The 24,020-nt window shown below is 39.6% G+C and overlaps 1 protein-coding gene across 1 annotated transcript in view; it reads left to right on the top strand.

Annotated features, from left to right (window-relative positions):
• nfatc3a (nuclear factor of activated T cells 3a) overlaps positions 1-21,705 on the top strand; it is a 59,015-nt gene extending 37,310 nt beyond the window's left edge. The window contains exons 7-10 of the mRNA XM_026172020.2: positions 4,469-4,524; positions 4,649-4,775; positions 7,467-8,543; positions 18,691-21,705. Of these exons, the coding sequence (XP_026027805.1) occupies positions 4,469-4,524; positions 4,649-4,775; positions 7,467-8,543; positions 18,691-18,740 (1,310 nt within the window). The 3' untranslated portion in view covers positions 18,741-21,705. The remainder of the gene's footprint in view (positions 1-4,468; positions 4,525-4,648; positions 4,776-7,466; positions 8,544-18,690) is intronic.
• The last annotated feature ends 2,315 nt before the right edge of the window (positions 21,706-24,020 follow it).

The following is a 24,020-nucleotide window of genomic DNA, read 5'->3' as shown; positions in this document are numbered from 1 at the left end:
CCCCTGCAGAATTAATGCGTGCCAAATGTGTGTGCAAAAATATTTCATGCTTTTTACAAGCCACCATGAGTAAAACATTAAATGTGTCATTTCGATCTGTATAGTTTTAGTCACAGACCAAACCTACTCTTCTATCATTTACAGTGGGATATTCTTCCCGGTGAGATCATATAAACCCACGTTTTATGCATTATTGCGAGAGGTCTTGTGCTTATTCTGCATTTGTATTACACATTTTCTGTGCTGTTACTAAACCGTGACCTCTGTTTTCTCGAAAAAAGACAATATCGGGAGAAATCAGTATATATTACAAAAGCGTAAAATTATTCCTGACTTCTTTTAACAGTGTTGTTAATGTTTCTGCGTCACTTCTCAGCTACATTCACAGCTATCATTATATTAGCCTCAGGGAATTTCTTGTTCCAACAAGCTAATTTGTTAAATTCCAAACAGGTTATGTGAGTTGGTTAGTTGTGCTTGCAGTATTTTTTAAACATAATAAACATTTTAAACATAATTTTTATTAACACTTAAAAAATTAGTACATCATCATTCGTGCTTATGTTGCAGTTGTCACTGATTTGATCTTTGTTTAAAAATAAAAAAAAAGAATAATATCAATGCTATAATCTGCCACAATAAGTGTTATTGCGGCAGATTATAGCGTTGATATCATTCTTTTTTTTATTTTTAAATAAAGATCAAATCACTGCAGCAGGACCCCACCCTCAAACTGTTTGTTTTGTTAATCACCCATCCGTTATATACTCAAACACTGTAATTGAAACGATTAAAATGTTTAAATTATTTTTGTGCAGCAAAGTGATTTTTGTAATGTTGATGGCATGAAAAACACCTACAGACTCAAGTGTACAATACATGCCACAGTTAGTTTAGTCCGTCATCTGTCAGCAAACATGAACTGCTAAAGCTAAAGAGCAGTGGAGATGGGGACATCTCTGCATCTACAATAATGACAATCAACTGGGCTTGCATTTGGTATGCAAGTGACAAAAACTTGCTACACTACTAAATAATACTGGTGTCGTGTAAAGAGTATGTGAGTGTGGGGAACAAGATGAATGTAAAATTCTATAACGAAAATGTATTAGTTTAATAAATACTAAAGATTCCCTTGTGGGATTGATAGTGTCTATATATCTATCTAGGCTGAAAAAAAATACTCAGGATATAGCTACATCCAGATCATTTTGATTTAAAGCATGCAACTTTTATTACCTTTGCCTCAGCCCTCACTAATCTGGTATTTCAAGACCCACTAAATGACTTTAACCAAAAGTGATTCTGGTCTGAGTTTAGTTTGAAAAATCCAAGATTGTGGCTTAGTCTGTGCAGCAAGAAACTGAGACTTGTTCAGACAATTGCACAGGTCTCGTCAGTCTTAATATAGCCATGATTGTATAGCTAGGCACACATACTGTACATTGCTTGATTTCACCCTGCGTGTGTAAGTCCTCTTTTTTAAATGCCATTAGTACACTTCCACCTCATTGTCTGTCCAAACAAAGAAATCTCTGGTCTTTTTGTTATTGCTGTTCATCTACTGTAGTATTTATTACATAAACCAACCCTCTGATTCCTGATTTACTCATGCACACACTTTGCCCCACATTTAGAAAGAGAGCTTTTGCATTTAAAACATTGTTTTACAATGAAAACGCGTTGTACATGTAGCCTCAGTTAAACCCCCATGGTATTCATCCAGTCTCTGTTAAGTGGGCCTCTTTCTCTTCCTTATCCTTTCTCTCTTTTATACATGACTCTATAACAACAAATATAATAGCTGTTACTTGGGATGGAAATTTTAAATGCATGAGTTTTGTTGAGCCAGTCTCTGCTTGCCTGAGGCACTTTTGTGATGAAGAGCTACAGAATCAAGTTCACACACGGCAGAAAGGTTGAGTGATGTTTCTGTGAGTGAGTGAGTGAGTGAGTGAGTGAGTGAGTGAGTGAGTGAGTGAGTGAGTGAGTGAGTGAGTGAGTGAGAGGCATTCTGAAAAAAAAAAATTAAGGACAAAAAAAGCTGCCTGGAGGAATGTGTTTAGCTCTTTAAGGTGTACCAGGTGAAGCATAGCATAGAAATGTGGAAACCTTCAAGAGGCACATCTTGGGTAGGGAGAAAAGCTGGTGCATGAACGCAGTGGACTGTGGAAGAAAAATATGAAAGGAGAGAGGGCAATAATGTTGATTGGGTTTGTGTAAACGATCTACCTGATTATGACTAATCCGCCTGCTTTTAGTGCAGAAAAACACTGATTGGAGTAAGTATTGGAATGGAAGAAAAAAGAGAGGCAATGACAGATATTTTTCCACGGCTTCTCATAATTGAGGGACAACAGATTTATGAAAAACTAGAGATTTGCCCACTGTCACTCTTACTTACATTGCAAGATGCTACTAAGTAAGTTTACTATAAACGGATACAGATCCAATCTATATCTGAGTTGGAGTGAGAGCCTATTAAAGCAGATAGATGTTTAGGTTTGTTAGGTTTTGCACAGTTTTAGTATGAATCTTGTTTTTGTTAATTTAATGCAATATACAATAATTGGAGATGGAAACACAATTACACTAATTTACACATATGTATTTGTTGTTGCTACTCTTTGTCAAATACTGAGGTTAAACTGAGTCCATAACTGGTATGAGTCAGTTTTTACAAGCATGACTGTTTATAGAAGGGGTTTGACTTTAAAGGCTACCTTGAATTGTTTCAAATACAGCCTGGTTACTCCAGTGTTTCAGCTGTAGCTTCTTAAAAAGAAAAAGCCCACAGTTGCAATATAAAAAGCAATCACCCTTTATATTTTTATTCTGTCTCCCAGCACAATCAGAGCATGTTCTTTCCCTCTGTCTGGAGTGTGCAGGGTGTCTCGATGAACCGAGTTATTGTCTCGGTGGTGGTATGAGGCTCCTGTCGAAGCTTGTTGTCTGACAGAGCATGTGGGGCCCTTGCTGCTGCCTGTTGAATGTCAACATGCTGTGCTGCTGTAATGCACTGCTGTCGGCTTCAAAGGCATTCAAGGTCATTTTCTTCACTGAGGGGGGAAAAAATTCTCTTTTTATCAACAGGTTAAGCTCTTCTTTTGCAATCAAGTGAATCTGTCTTTTGTGCTTACTACAAGTAAGGCTAATGTTCTGTGTGATCAGAATACCTTCTAAAACCCATAGTTGATTTTGGTAGAATATGTTACAATGACTCTAAGACTGCCTCTTAGGCCTCTAAGACTGCTTAGTTTGCTGGGATCTACATGTAGGTTAGGCCTCTCTGCAGACTTGTTGCAGATGCCTGAAAGTGGTATTTGGGGGAATCCTTTGGTTTTTGTGGAAGAGGCTATGCAGGTGCACATTTTACTTGCACCATGTAGGCGCCCTGAAAAAGGTTCTCAGAACCTTCACAGACATACGTCCTGAAAAAAGTAACTGCAAATTAACATAAGCTAAAAGGCAATTGAGTAATTTATTTGTCACAGTTCATATTCTTCTGAATGATGCAGTGACTGATTTCTTCCAGCCAGAGTCCAAACTTGTCAGTGTTTTCACCCCAGCTGCTTCCCTTCAAGCAGCTGCCCTCATAGGTGTCTGGCCAAATAATTAGATCCCTCATAGGAAAGCTGGAAAAGAGGTTTTCCAGCCAGAAACCTGGCACTTACTTATGTTAGAATAAATACAACTATTCCACTGCTTTCTCCATAATTTTAACCAGGCAAGACAAACAGCATGATATTTGGATTACTAAAGGCTCAGAAGCCAGATTTTCTTCGTAAGGCTTTTGGGCTTTTAAATCTACATCATTTTGATGTCTCCTGATATTCTGAGTAAACTGAAATTTTTACTTTTCCAAGACCTTTGGCTCTTTTTGAGCCATACTTAAGAAGGCTGAAAATACAAAGACTCTGCAAAACAAGTTTCAAAACAACTTACTTTAAAGTCTCTGAATTAAAGTGCTTTAGTCAGTAGTGATCATGTATAGCCTGCCGTTTTAGTTAGTTAATAATTTTCTCGCTGTATTTTATATCCCTCTTTTAGTGTATTTCAAAGTCGCAATGATTCAAGTTGTGTTTGGCCTGAAGCGGTATTGTAGTGATGCGATAAACTGATGCTGTCTGCTTCACCATTATAGCTTAGCCTCCATGATTCACGCACACAAGTTCTCAGTAAATTCTTCACCGAAACTCTGCTTCACTTTGTTGTTTTTAGCCGGGCTGCCACTCAGGAGCAGTTGATGATTTTTTGATATATTAGTATAACCTAATGTGTGCAGTTTCATTTTCATTTTGAGACAGTGCTGATGATTTCAAAAATTCAAAAACAAACTTGGGAGTCCCTTTTATGTGTATTCAAGAATTTTAACTTTGACATTACAATCTCTGTCAATCTAAAGTCTCTTGCTTCTTTATGCAGCCTTTTCCTTTTTTAAAAAAAAATTCTAAACCATTCGTTCCAGATGGACGACCACAATGGGAAGTTGAGGCAAAAATAATCCATGAGAAAACTCAAGGTGTAAGTAGTATTTATTTACTTTTATTTTTCTTTGACTTTGTAGTTACATTATGTTTTTTTTCTTTCCACAGTGCTTTTAACTTTGTGATATGTTTCATGACAAAAAGTCTCAATGTTTTTGTAGTCATGCATTGTGGTGGAGGTCCCTCCGTACCACAGTAAGAGCGTGAGCTCAGCCGTGCAGGTGCAGTTCTATGTCTGCAATGGCAAGCGGAAAAGGAGCCAATCACAACGCTTCACTTACCTTTCAGGTGAGTTGAAATATTCTTGTGTTTTTTAACAGAGCGGCTAAGGGTCCTTAAAAGTCTTAAGAACAGATTGAGAAAGAAAGAGCTTTAAAAATGTATCTTAAATTTAGTTTTGAGGAGTTTGGGCCATTTCTGCACATTAAGATCACACAATCCATCAGGACTGTTAACACCATGGTATTTTTGGAGCAGACTAAAGTCTGATCCACAATCCAATCTAGGAAGTGAAAAACAAATATTAGATGAAGGTGATGATCATAGTTTACTTCAAGATTTCTGTTTAACCAGCATTTTTAGTTTCTACAAATGATACAGAAATGTATTAATTAGACCTGTAATTATAAATGAAAGTCTTCATTAGTCAAGACAGAATTCAAGGTGCTATTATGACTTGGTGACGATGTAAAAGGAAGTAGTGTTGCACAGGCTATTGGAATTGTTATGGGTTTTTTTATTAACCAAAAAAAATCAGCATTATTCTAGTTACCTAATTACTTAATTAGTTACTGAGTTTAATTGATGTTTAATCTGATTTGATGGTGTTTTAGACTAAAGGACCACATGAGGAATTGGGCACATAGTGAAAGTAAAAGCATTTTACCTTCAGGTTGTGTCAGACTAATAGAAAATGTTCGGATAATACTGCAGATTGCACGTACTGTTGTAATACTAAATGTCTTGTAGCTTATCAAAGATTTTGTGTTTTTTGACGTTATTAAACGTATGTAAAAAAGCGTTTGAACATATTTGTAAACACAGATGGGCTTTTTTTAGAGTCTAGATTCATAATATCTATGAAGCGCCTTGAGGCGACTTATGTTGTGATTTGGCGCTATATAAATAAAATTGAATTGAATTGAATTGAATAACGTTTTTTTTTTCTTAATTAAGAAAGTACACAATTACTTCATTTAATATTTTTGCAATGTGAGATAATACTTTAAGCATTATTTGGCATTGCTCCACGCTTGTGTGACACCCCCAAGTTAATGACAAAAGTTTAAAACATCATGTTGCACGCTTCTCCACGGGGGCTTTGCTAACCTCGTTTCTTTCTTTCTCTCTCCAAAGAAAGCATTGCTGTGGTTTAGAGAGGGCTCTTCCACTAACAATAACATTAACACCTGCCAACTGTTTATTTTGTAAAGCTTTCTCAATCCAGAGCCAACCGTTTTTTGTTTTTGTTTTTTTTTTCTGACATGCACTGCATTTGCATGATACAGATCTTTTGCTATCCAGGAAACTTTTATTATACATTGAGTGTGAGTTACAGTGTGAAGTGTACTTATTTTTCTTAAAACGTTAAGGAACTCAGTCTTAACGTTTTATTGTTAAAGTTTCTTAAATATTTCAAATCCTTTTTCGGATCAAATTTATGTCTTGTTATTAGATATTGTTATTGTGTTTTTTTTTCCCTCATAAAGCAAGTCAAACTGAAAACATAGTTGGCGGAATATATTGACATGTGAGCATTTTGTGCAACACATCCAAACCCTTACTTTCACCGCAGCAGTGTGTATAATTGTGTTTGTGTGTGTGTGTGTTTATGTGTATAAGCAGCCTTGCCCATCCACCCACCCAGCCTTTCTGTTTGCAAGCACGCCCACTCTGCACAGGCAGTTCCTGTTTTCCCCGTTGACAGATTAGTTCAGCCAATTACAGCAGAGTAGAATAACCCTGCTCAGTCAGTCAAGATGGGTCGCTGACACCGCTAGTGTCACCACGGACACCGCCTCCTTTATTGTGGCAAAAATAGAAAAAAGAAATCTGCTAATCAGTCGGTTTCATGTTTCATCGTGGGCTGCTGCAGAGGCCCTGGCCCAATTTAAGAATGTGTTCTGAGAAAACTTGGAGAAAAACTGATGAACAAATAACCTTTGTTTCTGTTTTGGTTTTTGAAATCGCTGCATTGTCATTCAGGTAACGGGGATAAATCTCACGTATTTGGACTAAATTTTTTTATAAATTTCGGAAAATAAAAGATGAAAACATCTTGAGCTTATTCATATACTGTTTATATTTGTATTCCCTGGCTCCTTTTCAAGCCATTTCAAGTTTAAAAGCAACGTTACTGTGCCTCTTGCCTTTTAATCCCAGAAAGTGATTAAAAGCACAGTCAGTGAACTCGTTGGTTCTGTTGGTCTGATCCGGGCTGGGGGGCATTCAGCTCTTCTTCCCACACAACACTTCACATGATGGCAGCCAGACTGACAACATATGCTCTCTCTCTGATTCAGAGCTGGATAAAAATAAAACTCACTGTCACTAGGCACCAGATTGGGAAATAGGTTACTGATTGGCATAGCAGTGCTCTAAGCTGTCACAGTAAAAGGAAATGGCCCCATTTAGTATAAAAAATTTGGGAGGTTTTTTTTTTTTTTTAATTTTATATAGCTTTAAGGGTCTTTTAGTCTACTTTCAGCCTTAAACCACAATTCTGAGGAAACTAGTGGGACCTGAAAATGTGGAAAAACTTAAAAATGCAACTCACTTTTGTAGCTGGTTTAGGTCCTTGGACTACTGTACCTGAAGCAAAAATAGCAGTGATATTGTTGATACGGCAACACTCTGGCTTGATAAATGCATATATTGCTTTTATCTATGTTCTTGCTGTGTTTGGTTGGCAGACATGACTGACTGTGTGATTTTTCTCATTTCCCTTCCTCCTGTCTGTGTGTACCTCTGTCCCTTTAGTTATGGTTAAACAGGAGCACAGAGACGAGCTGGACCTTCCTGCGGTACCTCCTATTTCCATGCCCCGGGCACCTGCTGGCAGTCTGGTGCGCACCCAGCTGCCTTCTCCTGAGCTGGGCCACCCATCGGATAACCTTCTGTCCAGCTCCCCTCATGGCCTGGCCACGGGCTCCGGACCTGGCCTGCTACCCGTGCAGACCCCCTGCCCCTCCCTGGGCTCCCCATCTTTCCAGCACCTGCCCCAGCTCCAGGGTCGCATTTTGCATCACCCCCCTGCAGACTGCCAAATGACGTACCACCCGAACTCTGCTCCCCTTTCTGTTCCTCCTCATTCTTCCTACCAGCCCATGCAGCACAGTCATGGTCACAGCCTGCCCTTCAACGGCCAGCCCAGCCTTTCTCCTCAGGGCTATGAGAGGATGCCATTTCAGCAGAGCCCCAGTGCAACATCACACCCAATGGGCATGGGAATGTTGTACCCCTCCTCCCCTTGTTCCTCACCAACCGCTCCATCCTCTTCAACAACCAACCCCATTGAGGGTTCCCCACAGAGCCAGCAACCCCTCTTTCCTCCCTCATGCTCACATCTCCAAACGCTGGGAAGCTATCACTGCTCTCCCACCCAGGTGCCCTCCCCAGGTGGACACCCCCTAACAGGGCAGCACTCCACACCACTGCAAAGGGCCATGGGCTATCACCCAGTTAGTCAAAGATCAGCATCATGTCCCACAACGTCCAGCGCCCCTCCTCCAAGGATGGTGCCCTCTCCCCACTCTGGGCCTTCTTCTCCTCAGCTCCACTCATTGCCGTACCAGTCTCCCACCTCATCTTCACCCACCTCAGGCGGCAGCCCCCTGGGGCCACTCCAACAGCAACATTCAGGACAACTTTCTCCCCAGGCTACGAGCCCAGTCATGACTAGCCTTTCTCCGGCAGGAGTGGGGCCTCTGGTTCATCCTCTAAGCCCTCAGGGGCCCTTCCAATCAGATGGGGAGAGGCTGAGTATTAAACAGGAGCCAGAGGACAGGGAGCCCACCTTCCGCTCCATTGGCTTACAGGACATCACACTGGATGATGGTGAGATGTATGACCTTATATTCTTAAAACATTTCCTGTGGGTTTAGTTTTTATTGCCTAGGCTCAGTGGCTACCTTGTATTTTAATAAACAGTGAAACACGTGTAACCTTTGGGAGAAAGTTCAATGTTTAGAACTAGCTGCCTTTACAATTTTAACTGTCATTACGTAAAAAGAAAGAGCTGAACTCATTCAAATTTGACTGTCTTTCAGAAGTACCGGTAACACAAAACAGACAAAGCAATCTGAAATAAAAAATTAAAGGTTGATGGAGTAATAGTGTAAAAATAGTAATTTCTATTTTTTTTTAAATTATTATTATTATTATTATTATTATTATTATTATTATTATTATTATTTTAACCATGCTTCTTTCTCTCTGCAACCCTGTTTTGTTCTGTGTGTAACTATGCGTCTTTGACTCTCACTCAGTTTTCTGTCAGTCCAGCCTTCAACTCTCATTATCACATTTTCCTATCCTTTTACACAAGATATTTAGAGCACAACCATCTGTGATCAATCTCATTTTCAGTCTGAAACAAGGGACCGCTCAGGGATTAAATTTACCCTACAATATGTGACGCACAAGATAAATTTGTACCTGATGATGTAAAACAATACACAGCACCAGTTGTTATATTTTCAAGAGGCTGAAACCTTGATGCCTGATAACAGTGATAGTGTTTCATCTGTCACTGCAGTGCACAGTTGTGTACACAGGTTCATTACTGAGGGGTCTTGTGACTTCGTATTGGGTAACATAGACACAATAAGACTGATAGCTGTAGTATCGTATTAAAGGGTCTAATTGTGGACTGCAGAGCTTCTGTATCTGTGGCAGCAGTTTGGAGATTAATTACATTTTGAATGTTTTGGCTTCTTGGAGCTGAAGGCAGGGAGAGGATTGCATCATTTTGTGCTACTTGCAAAGACTGTGGCTGGAACACGACGACTACGTTTGTGTGCTGCTGCAGTAATTACATCCTGTGTGTGCTTGTGTGTACTTGAGCGTGTGTGTACCTGCACTAACAACTCTAATTAGCATGCTCAGAAGAACTTGTTGACTTAACAATTGACCATGAAGTCAGCACATGCATTTAGCACCTTTTTTTTTTCTCTCATCCATGAACTTCTCATCCTAAAATATGTTAATCCACACCGTTCTAAGTCACCTACCTCCTTATCTGTAGGTTGTGTTACCACTACTGACATATTCAAATGAGAGTTCTGAAGATTTAGGGTTAATAAGTAGCCTGGCAAGGCTATGTAAGGGAAGTGTGATACTGCGTTCTAGAAAGGGTCAGTCTCATTAACACAGCACTGCTCGCAGTAAGTCGTGTGAACAGCTGGTGGCGTTCTATAGTGCATAAAACTTAAGAATACATATAGCTATTCCCTTTTCACAGCCTCATTCATGTGCACACATGAAGTCTGTTTAGCTGCTTTTTTTTTCTTCATGAAACTTTAGCGCAGTTTTATTCAGCCTCTGCCCCTGTCAAACACGGAGACACAGTCACTTTGAAAGTAGCTGCATGTACTCAATCTCTTATTTGAAAAAAAGTGTGAGAAAAGTTTGTGAGTGACACAGTTCAGACGGGAATGTAAGCTCTCCCTTTGAGCCTGTGGCTAAAAATAGCTTTCTGTGCCAGCCCAGCTCTGTAGGCCATGTTTTGAAGTAGAAATGTGGAGTTTTTACCCGGCTCTGAGTTTTAGGAGGTCGCAGCACACTCTCTTAAGTAGACCACATACACCCCAGTTTGGCAGACAGGCAGATCAGGATGAACACAAATTTTACCACAAGGGTTTATGAATTCATGAAGCGTGGCGATAAACCTGCATTCTGGTTTCATAATTTGAAAAAAAAAAAATAAATCTAAAATTATGACTTTTGAACACTTGTACATAATTATCATTTGTTTTCTGATAAAATGCGTCTTGTGTTTAGAAGAGTTTGTTCTCAGACTGGTTTAATATAGACTCACTATTTTTGCATGGATGTCCATCACACTTAAGCTCAACTTTTGCTGTACTACCATAGACTGAAGTCGGCGATAGAAGAGGGAATACAAATGTGTAGAAAACTGCTCTGATTAGCAAGCAGATGGCACTTGTGACGCACACCATAGCATGCGCGAGATGTGTGTCTTGGTGCGTGTGTTAGGGAGAGATTGTGTGTATTGTGTTTGTGTGCATCTTTTTGATATTGTGGAGGTGTGTGTGTGTGTGTGTGTGTGTGTGTGTGTGTGTGTGTGTGTGCCTGCCCGTACAGAGCAGGAGACACAGGAGGTGAGAAGACAGACTGACAGACAGATGGACAGACAAGTCCTGAATCCAAACCCACTGCAGGGTCACTCAACTGAGACGTTCAATCTGAAATGTTCTTGGAATCTGAAATTAAATTGAAGTGTAAACTGAATAATTTAATGATTATGTACAATGTGTAATGCACATTTGAAATTTTCATTCCTGTCTAAACACAGAAGTGTATTTTTGGAGAAACAGCACTTAAGATGTATATAAAAATTACATAGATAACAATTGCTTCTTTGTGATACAGGGGCAGCCATGCTTTATTTTTATTAGGCTTTGCAGTGAAAGACCATAAGCCACAAAAGCAAAGAAGTATCTTCTCAATGTAAAAGCAACAAGAGATTTAACAGAGTGTTTCTAAAATGTGGAGCTTTTCTACTGCTTTGATGTCTGAATCAAAACAGAACAGAATATAATTGGGTGGTGTCTTAATGGAAAATGATCAAAGACACTGTTTTTTTATAACAAATTTGGTGTATAGAGCAAGATTTATCAGAACTTTAACCAGAAAATGAATTATAGTTTCCATTTAGGTGTCGTATACGTGATTAATAGGTTAATAGGTTTATAATCCGTGAGATTGTCAGGCAGGTTTTCCAAGCATCTATAGATACACGTTTGTTTGGTGACTGTATGAGCATGGTAGCGGCTTAAAGAATGCATAGTGGTCATGGTGACAGAGTCTGAAGCTGTTTTGCTGCCAACCTGTGCACTTAACTAATTAATCTGCACGTGACTGTCTTTATGTTTGCAGAGCACAGCTGGGAAAGAATAGCATGTGTGTTATTGGCTTTGTTTGCATGTGAGCAGTTGCTGTAGTGTCGACACTGCACGCAGCGTGTGTCCACAACAAAGCCGGTCTTTTGTCTGCGCTGCCCTGCCCAATTTCATAGCTGCCCCAAACTGTGAGCTATGGCTTTGAGGGTTAATATTAGGCAGAGCCCTGCTGCTTGCACTCCTCGAGGCAGAGACACTGGCACAGTAAAGACACAGAAACATGCACATTGAGCGACACGTATCATCCTGTGGATGTCATCAAATATGCCAGGCAGTGTCCATCTTTAAATATATGTTTTTATTGTTCTGTTTTTCTGTGTTTACAAGGAAAGAGACTACATACAAATGAAAAAGTTTCACCAGCTGTTGCTAAAAGGACAAAAAGCATTTTGTGGTGGAAGAAAAATCTTCACGTTGGGAGATTTAGTTTTTATTTTTTTGCTCCATCTTTGTTGGTCCACACAGATTTATCTGCTAAGCAACATTTTTGCACTAAAAAATGTTCTTGCTCGTTATCTAAAGAGCACCACTAATCTCTTCTTCTATGTTCAGTGTGATGGTGAATGCAGCACTAGGTTGGCTTAGCTTAGCTTTCATAATAGAGTTGGGTTATGGAGCAGCTAGACTGTCTATACCATTATGTGACAAAATCCACCCACCAGCTCAGTAGTGCTGCTTCACACATGCATACAGAGTTTACAGAGTTCAGTTACTGGGCCACTTCATGAAGTCTGCACTTAATGTCCAAATGAAAGTGATACTTGTTTCTTTAACAGAAAGATAATCTGCTGTTAAGTCATGTGTGAAGGTGCTAGCAGATGGATTACTTTCACAGAAAACAATTTTTTCCCGTTTCCAGTCTTTGTGAATTCACCAGCTGTTGTAGTTTCATATTAGCAGACAGAAATAATTTGGTATGTACCAGGTAATGAGAGGCATGTTATAATGCCACCGAAACCAACGACTTCCCATTTTGCTTATCTCTAAATGATAAACTGTCATTTGTTTATTTAAAGTCATTTCATGATGTGCATCCTGCAAATGATGTGTGCACCATGAATGCTACAAATAGCTGAGAACTGGAAAGTTTGTAATTAAAAAAAAAAAAAGTGGTGAACTGGCCACTGACCAAGTAATCCAAAAAGACTGTTTCTCAGCAGTTGGCCCTCCAAGGGGGGGAAAGCCAGTAAATATTGGATTTTAACTTTGAGAAATACAGCTACAGCTTTCTCTTAAATGAAATTAAACATAAAATTAGACTTTCAAATACCTTTTTGTCTTTGGGTCCTTTTCTAAGCTGTAATTCATTGATATTTTTTCTTGGAATGAAAAGTTAATTTGTCGAGTCGCCATCACAAACAGATTTAAGTCATTTGCAGAACATTATTTTTTTTCATGAAAACACAGAAAGAAATTAGTTGTTTTGTGTGACAGTATGAAGTCTCTAACACATTAGAGTTAGAGACTTCATACTGCCATTAGGCAGAAGAATAACACGGATAACCCCAAACTCCTGATTTGCTGGCATAAACGCTGTAAGCAGTGAAAGGAAAATAGATTTCCATTAAATGCCACCGCTGCTCTTTAAAAACAATGGCAAACATTTGCTGGTCTTTTCCCCTCAAACAAGTGGAAAAGGACTTTCTGTGTCATCTTTCCACACAATTAGGGTCTTAAAGAGTTTAATGCAGATGTCTTGGCAGACGCAACCTGGTATGGAGACGGTGCCAGTTGCTGCATTTTTCGTTAGAAGAAGGGAAAGCCTAGAAGTCCCTCTGTGGTAATAAAAGTAGTTTAGCTCGTACGTTGTTTTTTTGTTTTGTTTTGTTTTTTTAAATATGCATATATGATATTATTTAGGAAAGTAGTACTGCTGCTTTTATGGTTAAGGTTTTTTCATTGTTTTTTTTCTCTGTTGCTTTGTTGACAGTCTGTTTTTTGTGCTCTTAAGCCAGGTATGGAGCATTGGTGCTCAACTGGAAAATTAATACTAGTCACCACATTTTCATGCTGCACAAGTAAGGACTTGACAGATTGTAGTAAAGCAGTTTTCACTCCCCTTGTAATGCTGTGGAAATGTGTGTTTGCAAGCTTTTGTGTGTGTTTGTGCCCGTGAGCTTTCGGTGAGTCACTTTAGCCTGTTGATGCTACGTTGCCGCTGCATTCCTGTTGGTAGCCAAAATATTACAGGAAAAATAAATTTCTTCTGTTTGTTCTTAAATCTAAAAGATTTCCTGCTTTGCTCCTGAAATATCTTTGGATGTTAGACTTGCTAATGAAAGTATTTGAAGATGTCACTTTTTTTTGAAAATTGAAGTGGGGAAAAAGCTCTAAATCTGTTGTTTTAGTTCAGCTTGCAGCTGGTAGAAAATGACAGTTTAAATGAAGAAAACAAAAAAACAAAACAATAGTTTATACATTTTATTAGTGGTGTGGGTTTTGGAGATGCCCCCCAAGTGGCCATTCAAACTCCAGTGGTTTCTGTTTTAAAACTGTCTTCCGGTCATCCGCTAAGTGGAACCACAATTCTGTGTCCTCGTTGAAAGGCGAGAGTCTTGCGAATCACTTACCGTTAGATCAAATGGGAAATCCACAGATGATTCACAGAGATGAGTGACTTTGAGAAACTGAGACTTTGTAAAAAGCTTCTCCGGTATGCTCTGTGCCCTCACCCACCCACTCACTCACTCCAGAAGTAAAATTAAAATGAAGCATAAAGGGATCACAGAGAAGCAGCTGAGATGAAGGGTAAATGGAAATAAAAGGGGGGGGAAGACTTTTCCGGAGCAGGCCTGGAAGATTTCAATACCAGTTCTATCAACTGACCGTCTATTTCCAATGTGTGTGATCAGTCAGTGGCTCTTTTACTTAAAGTTTGCTCTCATAGACGAGGCTTTGTGAGGATGTGTGCATGTCATTACAGGGCCCTGCAAGTGGAAACTGTGTGCTTTGATATTCCCTGTTGCAGGCAAACCGAGTCTTGCTTCCCTCTGTTCCCTTTGCGCCAGTATTTTCCATTGTGGCATGTTGTCTTCATTTGCTGGACCAAAGAATCACTCAAACTTTGAGCTATTTGCTTAAGCCGCACTGCCAGGGTAATGTTTTTAATGCCTGGGTCAGGGAATGTTTTTCAGTGTGTCATAAAGAGTTTTGATAATTACCCACTTTCCATTTCGACAGAAGACATGTTTATCGTACTGAATGACCATCTGCCTGTTTCACTTCTGTTTTGCATTTTGGAAATCTTTTCAATATGCCTATGCTTTTGACATGCACTTTAGAAACGTGAGCTAACCCAGTCACAGTGGTCTCCTGCTAGATGTGAAACCTCCTTTCAGGGAAATTTAACAGAGCCCCTGATACCACTTCAATCACAATATGCAAATCTGACAACAAATTCATTTCTCACTTAGCAGTTTATTTCTAAGATTTAAAATCTGCCTGACATTTTGTAGCCACGCTTTTTTTTCCCCCTGGGTTTGAGGTAATATCTATAATATTCTGGACCTTCTAGCTCGTTGTGACTCTTACCGAGCCTACGGGCAGACAGTAGTGGTGCTTAACACAAAGAGTTTTCTCTTTCTCCTGCATTCAAAAACAAACTTCTTTCGTATTTGTGCTGGAAACTACACAACAGTGTATTGCTAAAGATTGGATGAGAAAAAAGGTCTGCATGCATGGTGACTGGAAAAATTGTCCTCCCTCTAAGTTAACATCTTTAATCGTGCAACGCAATCGATGATTAAGAGAGGAGGCAGCACTTCATGGGTTTCTTTTGTTCTTTTCAGTCAGTTAAAAGATTTAAATCTGTTAGCTCCCAGAGGATTGAGTGATCTGATTGTAGCCTTTAAAAGTAGGAGTAACTGTAGTAATGGTAGTAGGCTGACTGCAGATGTATATTTTGACTAGGGAGCCCCCCTCCCAGTCATCTGCAGAGGATCTCCCTTCGGCTGAGACATTCAGAGCCACAGTTACTACGACAGGCAGCGCTGAATCACTGGTTTTCTGTTGCACCGTCATGAACAATACCAGTAAACCTGAGAAAATACTATGGCATATGAAACTAGTCATAGCTTATGCGCGACTCAAACCTCTGTTTCACTTCTGGTTATTGATGTGTGGAGCTCCAGGTTAAATTGAAGCATAGATTATCTGTTGCTCAGTGATGAGGGAAACGTTTTATTTTTACAGACTGCGATGATTGCTCAGTTGCTTACTGTTGCTTTGGTTTTGGCCTTGTTCTCCTTAGAGATAAGCGTTTTGGTTTACTGACCTGCTAGCTCTAGTTTTTAGTCCACACGTTAGAACTTTTGTTATGAAACTGAAGCTGTTCCAAGTAGTTTGTTGAATTGAATGAGAAGGGAAACAGAAAAGAATCGTAAATGGGCAGAGGTGGAGTAAACTCCTTTTCCGTTGTATGTCTCTTTTGAGATGGAAAATCTCTTCCAAAATAAGTTCTGCTTATTTCCGACGGCCCCACACGAAATTGTCCAAATTTGCATCGAGCGCTGATGTAATATCGAGACCGAAGCCTCATGAAAATATTTCTGAAAGTTCATTTTGGGAAACCTCACTAGAGGGTTGTTGTTTTTTTTTGTTTGTTTTTTGAAAGAGAGCGAGAACAAATTGAATCGAAATGAGCGGAATAAGTGTAAACTTTAGCTGGGTTTTGTGAATTTTTATGCTAATTCCTTTTTTTTTTTTTTTTTGTCTCTTCTTACGTATTTATCGGTTGATAGATTAATGTTTGCCTATGCAACAATCTAATCAGTACAGCGGAAAGTGATGAGTTTTTGCAGACGCCCACTTAATGTCGGTCTGTCGCACTTCACACTATGTTGCTCATATTCCTGTGGTATTAGGGCAGATTCACTCCCTTGAATAAACAGAGCTTACCACATAACGCTTTAGCTGTGCAGAAGGCCTGTAAGCGCAACTCTGTAATGTGTACCTCTAATTTGATCCATCAGTGCTCACAGTCATAATTTTTCTTACACACTAAAAGCAATTTAATTACGTTTAGTGTAGTTAAGTGCTATTAAGATATATTCTAAATTTGATCTGGATTAAAAATGCAAGAAGTCAAATGTTAAACCTTTATTGAACTTCATTAAACTGGTGTTACAGAAATAAAAGAAACTCAGTCTATAGCTGTGTCATTTTATCAATACAGCTGCTGCTCTGGCGGTCCTTTAACAGCTGTAAGATGCAGTTTATTTTGAGCCCAGCTGCAGCACTTGTCTTTCAAAAGGTCACGGCCTTTAAAGGAGATCTGTGGTCCTCCATCAGAGCTTTATTTCACATGAGGAATTATGTGACAAAGCAATGAACCAGTCCACTTGCATGTTATACGTCAAAGTTAGACTGTATGCTCAAAGGTAAATGTTTGCTTTGATAATCACACGGTAGTCTCATAAGTGCGTGGTGTTGCTGTGAGTGTGAGAGTGTGCGCGCGCGTGTGTGTGTGAACATGGTTGACATGGGAAAGGAAGAGCCTCCCACGCTAACAGGATGATGTGAGTGATGGTGGCCAGACACAAAAGCGAACAGCAGAAAACACAAATAAAGTACACCAAGGCACTAAATTGCGCTTCTGGTCCCATGACAGACTGTGACAGACAATCATGTGTTCAATTTGAAAAAATGAACTTGAAGTACTCTTGAGTTTGAGGAGGCGGCGGTGAAGCTGTGAAACAGATATAAAGGTTAACAAAATAAATGTTTAGACTTCTTTGTTTTGCTGAATTTATTAAGGTTGTGTTGCTTTCTTACTCCACTTGTATTACTTTATAGCGTTTATGCGTGTTTGTGCGCGTGTTGTTAAATTTGAATATGGTTTCTTTTTTCTGAAGAAACGCTCTTGGCTGGTTCATTTGCTCATCGATGACTAAGTCGCTCCCTGTCACATATTTTAACTGAGTTACAGTAAAGCATTTGCTTATAAACTTCTCAGGAGTGGGGGCTTGATTTTGCACTACAGATGCACATGTGTACAGAGTGGGGTGGAGAAGAGCTGCATTTTGATGGGCATGCACAGACATATCTGCCTTTGAGTGCTGGTGTCACACTGGGCCAGAGGTCTTTGCTACACCCACCCAAACCAGTTTGCCGAGCCTGTCTTCTACACTCTGTGTTTTTGACCTGTCATCGTGTCATTTAAAACACTTAGGGAAACCACATGAAGAAGTCAGAGGATAAAAGGTGAACTCATACATGTTGTAAGAATGGAAAAAAAAAAGAAACATTCACCTCACATTTTCCATAAATTTAAAATAAATGAAAGTGTTCTTACTCTTTCTTTCCTCATGTCTTCCTCACCACGTCAAAGTAAAGCTGATTTACTTCACGGCTGGAGTTTTTACTGGCTCCCTGCTGTGTTTCTTGTGGTCCCAGTGTGAGTTCTGAATGGAGGCAGCAGATGTAAAACAACCATTCAGGCTGGCTGGAAAACAGGCTGAGAAAGACTTGCTTGTTATTTATTTAAAATCAGGCTCTAACTGAGTGTGTTGAGTAATTAACCTCGCTGTGCCTGAGTGCCTCTCCGGGCTCAACAACGTGTTTAACAATAGATTGGTTTTACACAACCTTTTTGCCATGCTTACACACCCCATGAACGGGCCTGAGGAAATGTACTGAACCACCATTAAATCTCTAATGAAGTAATGGACGGCCCCGCTGGTTGGCCAGCTGCACAGGAGTGTGTGTTTATAGGAGTCAATGTGCTGTGCTAACTGCTAACATTTCTTGGACTTGAACACTGTTTAGAATTGGCACATTCAGTGAATGGAATAGTTTCTCTCATTTGCTATGTCAGGAGAGATTATATCTCACGTCAGAGCCATGACTTTGTGACCTTTGTGTTTGCCAGTTTTTTTTTGAGTATTTTCTTTTTCCATTTTAATCTTTTGGCAGTTTGAATTTGCTATTTTTGTCCTATGAGGAACTCAGGGTGGAACTGCACTGACCTCTGCTGGAAAGAAATGCAAATGTTCTGACAATATAATATATTTAAAGTTTTGAATATTTATTAATATTTTTTTTCTGTTTGTCTCCCTTCACAGTGAATGAGATCATCGACAGAGACATGTCCCAGTCCCCCAACCAGTCGTAGCTCGGCCCTTGCGCCAATCCCCTGCAACTCGTAAATCCTGCCACTTCCTCACCTCCAGTATGGACCCAGGTGCCGGTCCGGGTGCTGGTCCTGATGGAAGAAGGGGGTTGAAGAGAGACGATTGTTGTCAACGGCTGAATACAGTTGGGAGAGTCTGTTCCAAACCACAAGGATTTGCAAGTTCACCAGCCTGAAGAAGACACTCGTCTGATTTCTTTTAAAACTGTTTGTCCTGTGTAGAGAACTTGATGCTGAACTACACAGATTAAAAAAAAAAAGTGAGCAGGAGGATGTTGTAGCCATGCCAAGTTAGAGCCAGGGTAAAAACTGTCAGAGAACAATAAGAAACCGTTAAAAAAAAAAAACTTCTTTTTCTTCAGCTCTTTAATGATCAGGGCTGTCTGTGACCCTTCAAAGCACCCAGTCTTCCTGACCAATCAGTTCTCACCTCTGTGAGTCTTGAGCACTCAACTTTTTTAAGTTTGTCTACAAGAGACAACTTAATGCGCTGTCGTCGCCCTCTCACCAGCATTGACCTTTCTTATGAGAATAAGAGATGCTCAGTAGTGCACAATCACAATGAGCCAGAAGGCTGTGGCAGTGCTCTCAGTGTTGCCAATTTCTCAGGCAACACTCTTAAGCACCAGGGTGCTATAAAATATTCAGGGTTAATTGAACATCAGCAAAAGTGTGGCAGAACAATTAAGAGGTGAAATTGGCTTAATAATGATCAGAACACCCATAATTATTTCAGAAAAAGCTTTGCTAGCCAAGCTTTGCTGTCAGGCTGAGTGAGTAAAATTTGCTGTAATGATGATGTCCACTCTTTTTTTTCCCTTCTTTTCCCTCCTGTAAATGATGAAAATATTCAGATTTAGAGGAGCGGGGTCCTGGCAGGTAGAACGAGCTCTTGTGGCACCGGTCTCTTTCGGATCTGCAACATTCCACAACTTTTTGTAATCTTGCAGCCGTGTAGATATCTGTACATTAATTCCCATACACCACCATACCCTAGCTTTTCTTCTCCTTTCTCCTCTGTTTCTTTGCCTTCTTCACATTGAACAAATGCCTTATTACCAGTTAGGAGCTTTCAGTGGTGGCGAAAGCTTTTTGTTTTTGTTGTTTTGCACAGCAGGCTTTAAGTTTAACTGTTTCAGAAACTGATATGGGGCTCGGATTATGCGGATGTGATTTCAGGAATCCCGATGAGGGAGAGTTGGAAGATGCATGAAGACGCAGATTATTTTGGTGTTCGAGAGAAGTTTTTTCATTGGTCCACAGACACAGGGCTTTCTGCCTCTGACACTTCCCCAAATCTCCCAGGGCCCTTTGTGTGCCTTCAGTTTCCTAACAGCAGTCATACTTCTAGTGGTATGAGAGCTGAGGCAGCAATTATGAGAAAGTATTTATGCATAAAGATGTTTATGTATTGCACCCTGTTTAACAATGAAAGCTGAAATCCAGGACTCCAGAAAACAGGAATCGGATGTATCGGGGGGGTATCCCACATCCCTCTATTAAAAACAATCAGTCTTTGCTGATAACAATCCAAGACTCCTCCTTCATCCAGGATTTATTCATTCCCATTCTTTCTCTCCTCGCAGATGTGCAGTGCCTGTATGGCGGCAATAACAAACCTGAGGAAAGAGCATCTTCAGGCAGGTTTTTAGTCAGATATGATGTGGATGTGAACAGACAGATACTGATTTTGATTTGAAGATTTCCACTGGTTTCTGCCTTAAGCTTGACAAGGGTGAGGAGAGCTCAGGAGTGTTTTCTTTAATTATGGTTTGAAGTGAGTTTCCAGGTGAAAATGATTATGCTATGCATTCAGACTCTGCCTAATGCCTTTACATAAGAAAAAAGACAAAAAAGAAAGACCTTGATGCCTGTAGGAGTAGACTCTAGATGTGTTTTAGATGCTTGATTGATTCCGTTAGCATCCTGGATTCGTCCATCAGCCAACCTGCTTTGCCGAGGACGCGGTGCAAGCATCTTAATAGGTTCAGTTCTGAGTGAGTGTGCAGATGAGTGTTTGATGTTCGTACCAAATATGCTGTACAGAAGACAGGAATCTTAAGAGTCCTACTTTCAACAAGAGAAGCACACACATGTATTTTAGGCTATGCAAATTGTAACAACAGCAAATGTGAGATATGATGTTATATATGAGAAAGGAGATTATAAAATAGGTGTAAAGTCGCTTATGAACTTCACAGAGAAAAAAAACTGAACCTTCAGATAGTGCGAGTATCATGTCACTATGTAAACTATTAGAATGCCTTAACTCTTGTTTGAAAACCAGTTTTCAGTGTGTCTGTATGCTGTTCTGGGTTGTTGTTATTTTTCTATGCGTAAGACATAAGTCGGTAACTATTATTGTTATTTTTGTTTGATTTTTTTTTTTTTTTTAGGGGGAATTGTGGACTTTAAGGGTGGGGTGGGAGGGAAAAGATGTTTTGGGCTTTTTTTGCATAAAGCTGCTTCTGCAGTTTGAAAGACGCGAGTCTACAAAAAAACACAAAATAAAACAAACAAAACAAGCAAAAAAAAACCCATAAAATTTAAAAAAAATGTAATAAAAAAACTAAAAAGAAGCAAAACCAGCATTGACAGTAAACTCTGGCTGCTGCCCTCGTCTGTCATAACCAAAGACCGAACAATATGTTCCCACTTTACATAATAGTAAAGCAACAGAGACTGTACAACTCTATTTTTGATACTTTGAAATGGATGTCATTCCTAAAAAAGGTGGGGACATGAGCGTCTCATATAATAATAAGGGAAATACAGGTTTAGCTTATGTTTACCAAGCCTTGTATTGTCATTTCTTGTATATTTTGTATGTTTCAATTTTTGTAATTTTTAAGACTGCAGTGCTTTTTGAAATTATTCAAAGGGAATAATACCTTGCATCATACTGTAGACTCTAGTGTATGTCAATAAAACCAAAAGCTCAGCCATGGCTTTGCATCACCTCACTTTTTTCATCGATCTCTCTGAGATACAACTTTATTTTATACAACTTGTCTTTATATTTTGCAAAGTTAATGGTAAATGGGTGAAGTGATTTTATTAATATTCATAAACATTATTCGTAAACATAACTGGAAGTTCAATATATAAGTCAAAAACACAGTTTGTACAGTTCCAGTGAGCTTAAACATCAGTGTTTTGATATTAGTTTTGTTTATTTAACACTCTTAGGCAAGCTTCCCATCCCTCCACTCAGACCATTTCTGATGAAGCTTCAGTGAACGTAGGTGGATGAACTGAAGAACCAGATTAATCTCTCAGCTCCTGCATCAGGTCTTGGAATTTCCTCCTTCTGAAAGGACATGCCTTTCAGAGATACTGCTCATCTCCTGTTGATAGTTTTTTTTTGTTTTGGGGTTTGACACAGGCTTTTTTCAGGTATCCAGTTTAGACACAACACTGGTTCATCTGGGTTAGGTTGCTTTTGTTGTCTTGAATGATTCATAGGTGAGTGTTAAGCGGCTTAACAAAGAAAACATTCACGTGAAACTGGTCAGGTACAAGTACCAGACTGAAAATACGTGAAAGCCAGAAGAACTACTAAAGAGTATTTTAAGAAATGATTGTCTGACAAACTATAAAGAAATAAGGGGTGGCTCAAGACTTTTACACAGCAGCCTACTGTACTTGATAAATAAAAGGAAACACATATGAACATCTTATCTTACTTTTTTTTTACCCAGACCAGCTGCTGATAACTCAGTTGTCTGGTGATCAGCATCGATTTTCAGCAGGATCAGCTCGTCTCTTTTTGAGTCTCCTCTTGTAAACTTGAGTCGATGTCTTGAGCTGTAATCATAAAGCGTTAATGTCCGTATTTGAAATCGCAGACTGGGTTTTACATTCGCTAATAAACTGATTTCCCGTCTGGAAGCATCAAAGCAATTACTCAGTTTTCCGGGATCTATTAAAACATGTGTACTCATTTTTTTTGTAGCACGTGAAGGGTTTTGTTTCCCGGATGCAAAACTGATCCGGGACTGTGACTTGTAGCGGTACCAGTTGGATTGGACGGGCACTGATGTGGTTACAAAGCCGAAGTCTCGTGTCCCGGACTTTCTCTGAAACCATTATAGTTTTTGTTTTGCTTTTTTCCAGTTTCTTTTTTTAATATCATAAAATACCTTCTGGAGTCTGGTCTCTGCACTGAGCAGATGTGCATTTATTTGCGTACTTATTTTAGCATTTTTCGAATCACCTTTAATTTCAGTGATCAGAAAGAGTGCAGGTTCAGTCGCAAATGTCCCCACTTTCCCCGAAATTAAACTTTGCCACTTTTGCTGCTGCTGCAGAGACTGATTCTTTGTGTCGTCTCTCTCTACAGTTGTTCCACTCACGCTGTGCCAAAGATGTCCCGAAATTAAACTGAAGAAGGAAACGCATTTCAGTTGTGGTTATGTGTCCGTCTACGTACGCGTTTCCTTTTGCTCTGACACCTTTGAACCTCTGAATTTCGGTTCCCAGAACTACGTGAAAAATTGAAACCGTTCTTTGGCGCCATCTACTGAAACTTTAACGTGCTGCAGCTGGCGGTAGCGCTCACATCTAGAATTAGTTTTTTTTAAAATCTGCTCTTAATTTGAAATAAGTCTAGATCCAACAGGTCGCCTGTTGGGTTGTTTCTTTTGAGAATCTCTGATGTCCACGCTTGGCTTGCTCTACAATTCAACAGGACTTTGTTGCTTATTTACAGACATTCTTTTGACCGCTTCAGCTGTAACAGGTAATCAACCCATCTAGTCTTAAGGGTAGGGTTGGGCTTGTTTTACTGTGCTTTAATGGCACATTTTCAAAGAATAGATCCTTTCAATTTTCTTCTGCTTATCTAGTTATCAATACCCTGGACAGGTAACCAGTCTATCACAGAGGTAAGGCAGAGATTCATGTCCACATTCACACCTATTTTTGGACTGTGGAGGAACCCACTTAGACATGGGGAGAACATGCAAACTGCACACAAAGGCCACAGACTAGATTCGATCCCATGACATGACAGCGTTACAGTGGCCGCAGGTTTGTCGGCTACACATCCGCAATGCGAATCTTCCACCATCTTTGTAATGTTCCACCATCACAAAGATGCTCTATTGGATTGAAATATGGGGATTAGGATTGTGGAGCTTTATGACACCAACACAGAAGGTCATCTTGACCTTATATGCACAATTGGAGTGAGTTGCAACCATTTGATTGGCTAATTAGATAACATTTATAGGCAGGTAAACAAGTGGACCTAACAAGATG

Source organism: Astatotilapia calliptera, chromosome 1, assembly GCF_964374335.1.
Source record: "Astatotilapia calliptera chromosome 1, fAstCal68.1, whole genome shotgun sequence".
NCBI classification, from domain to species: Eukaryota; Metazoa; Chordata; class Actinopteri; order Cichliformes; family Cichlidae; genus Astatotilapia; species Astatotilapia calliptera.
The sequence above is the reverse complement of the archived record's forward strand: the minus strand, read 5'-3'. Positions and strand labels throughout refer to the sequence as shown.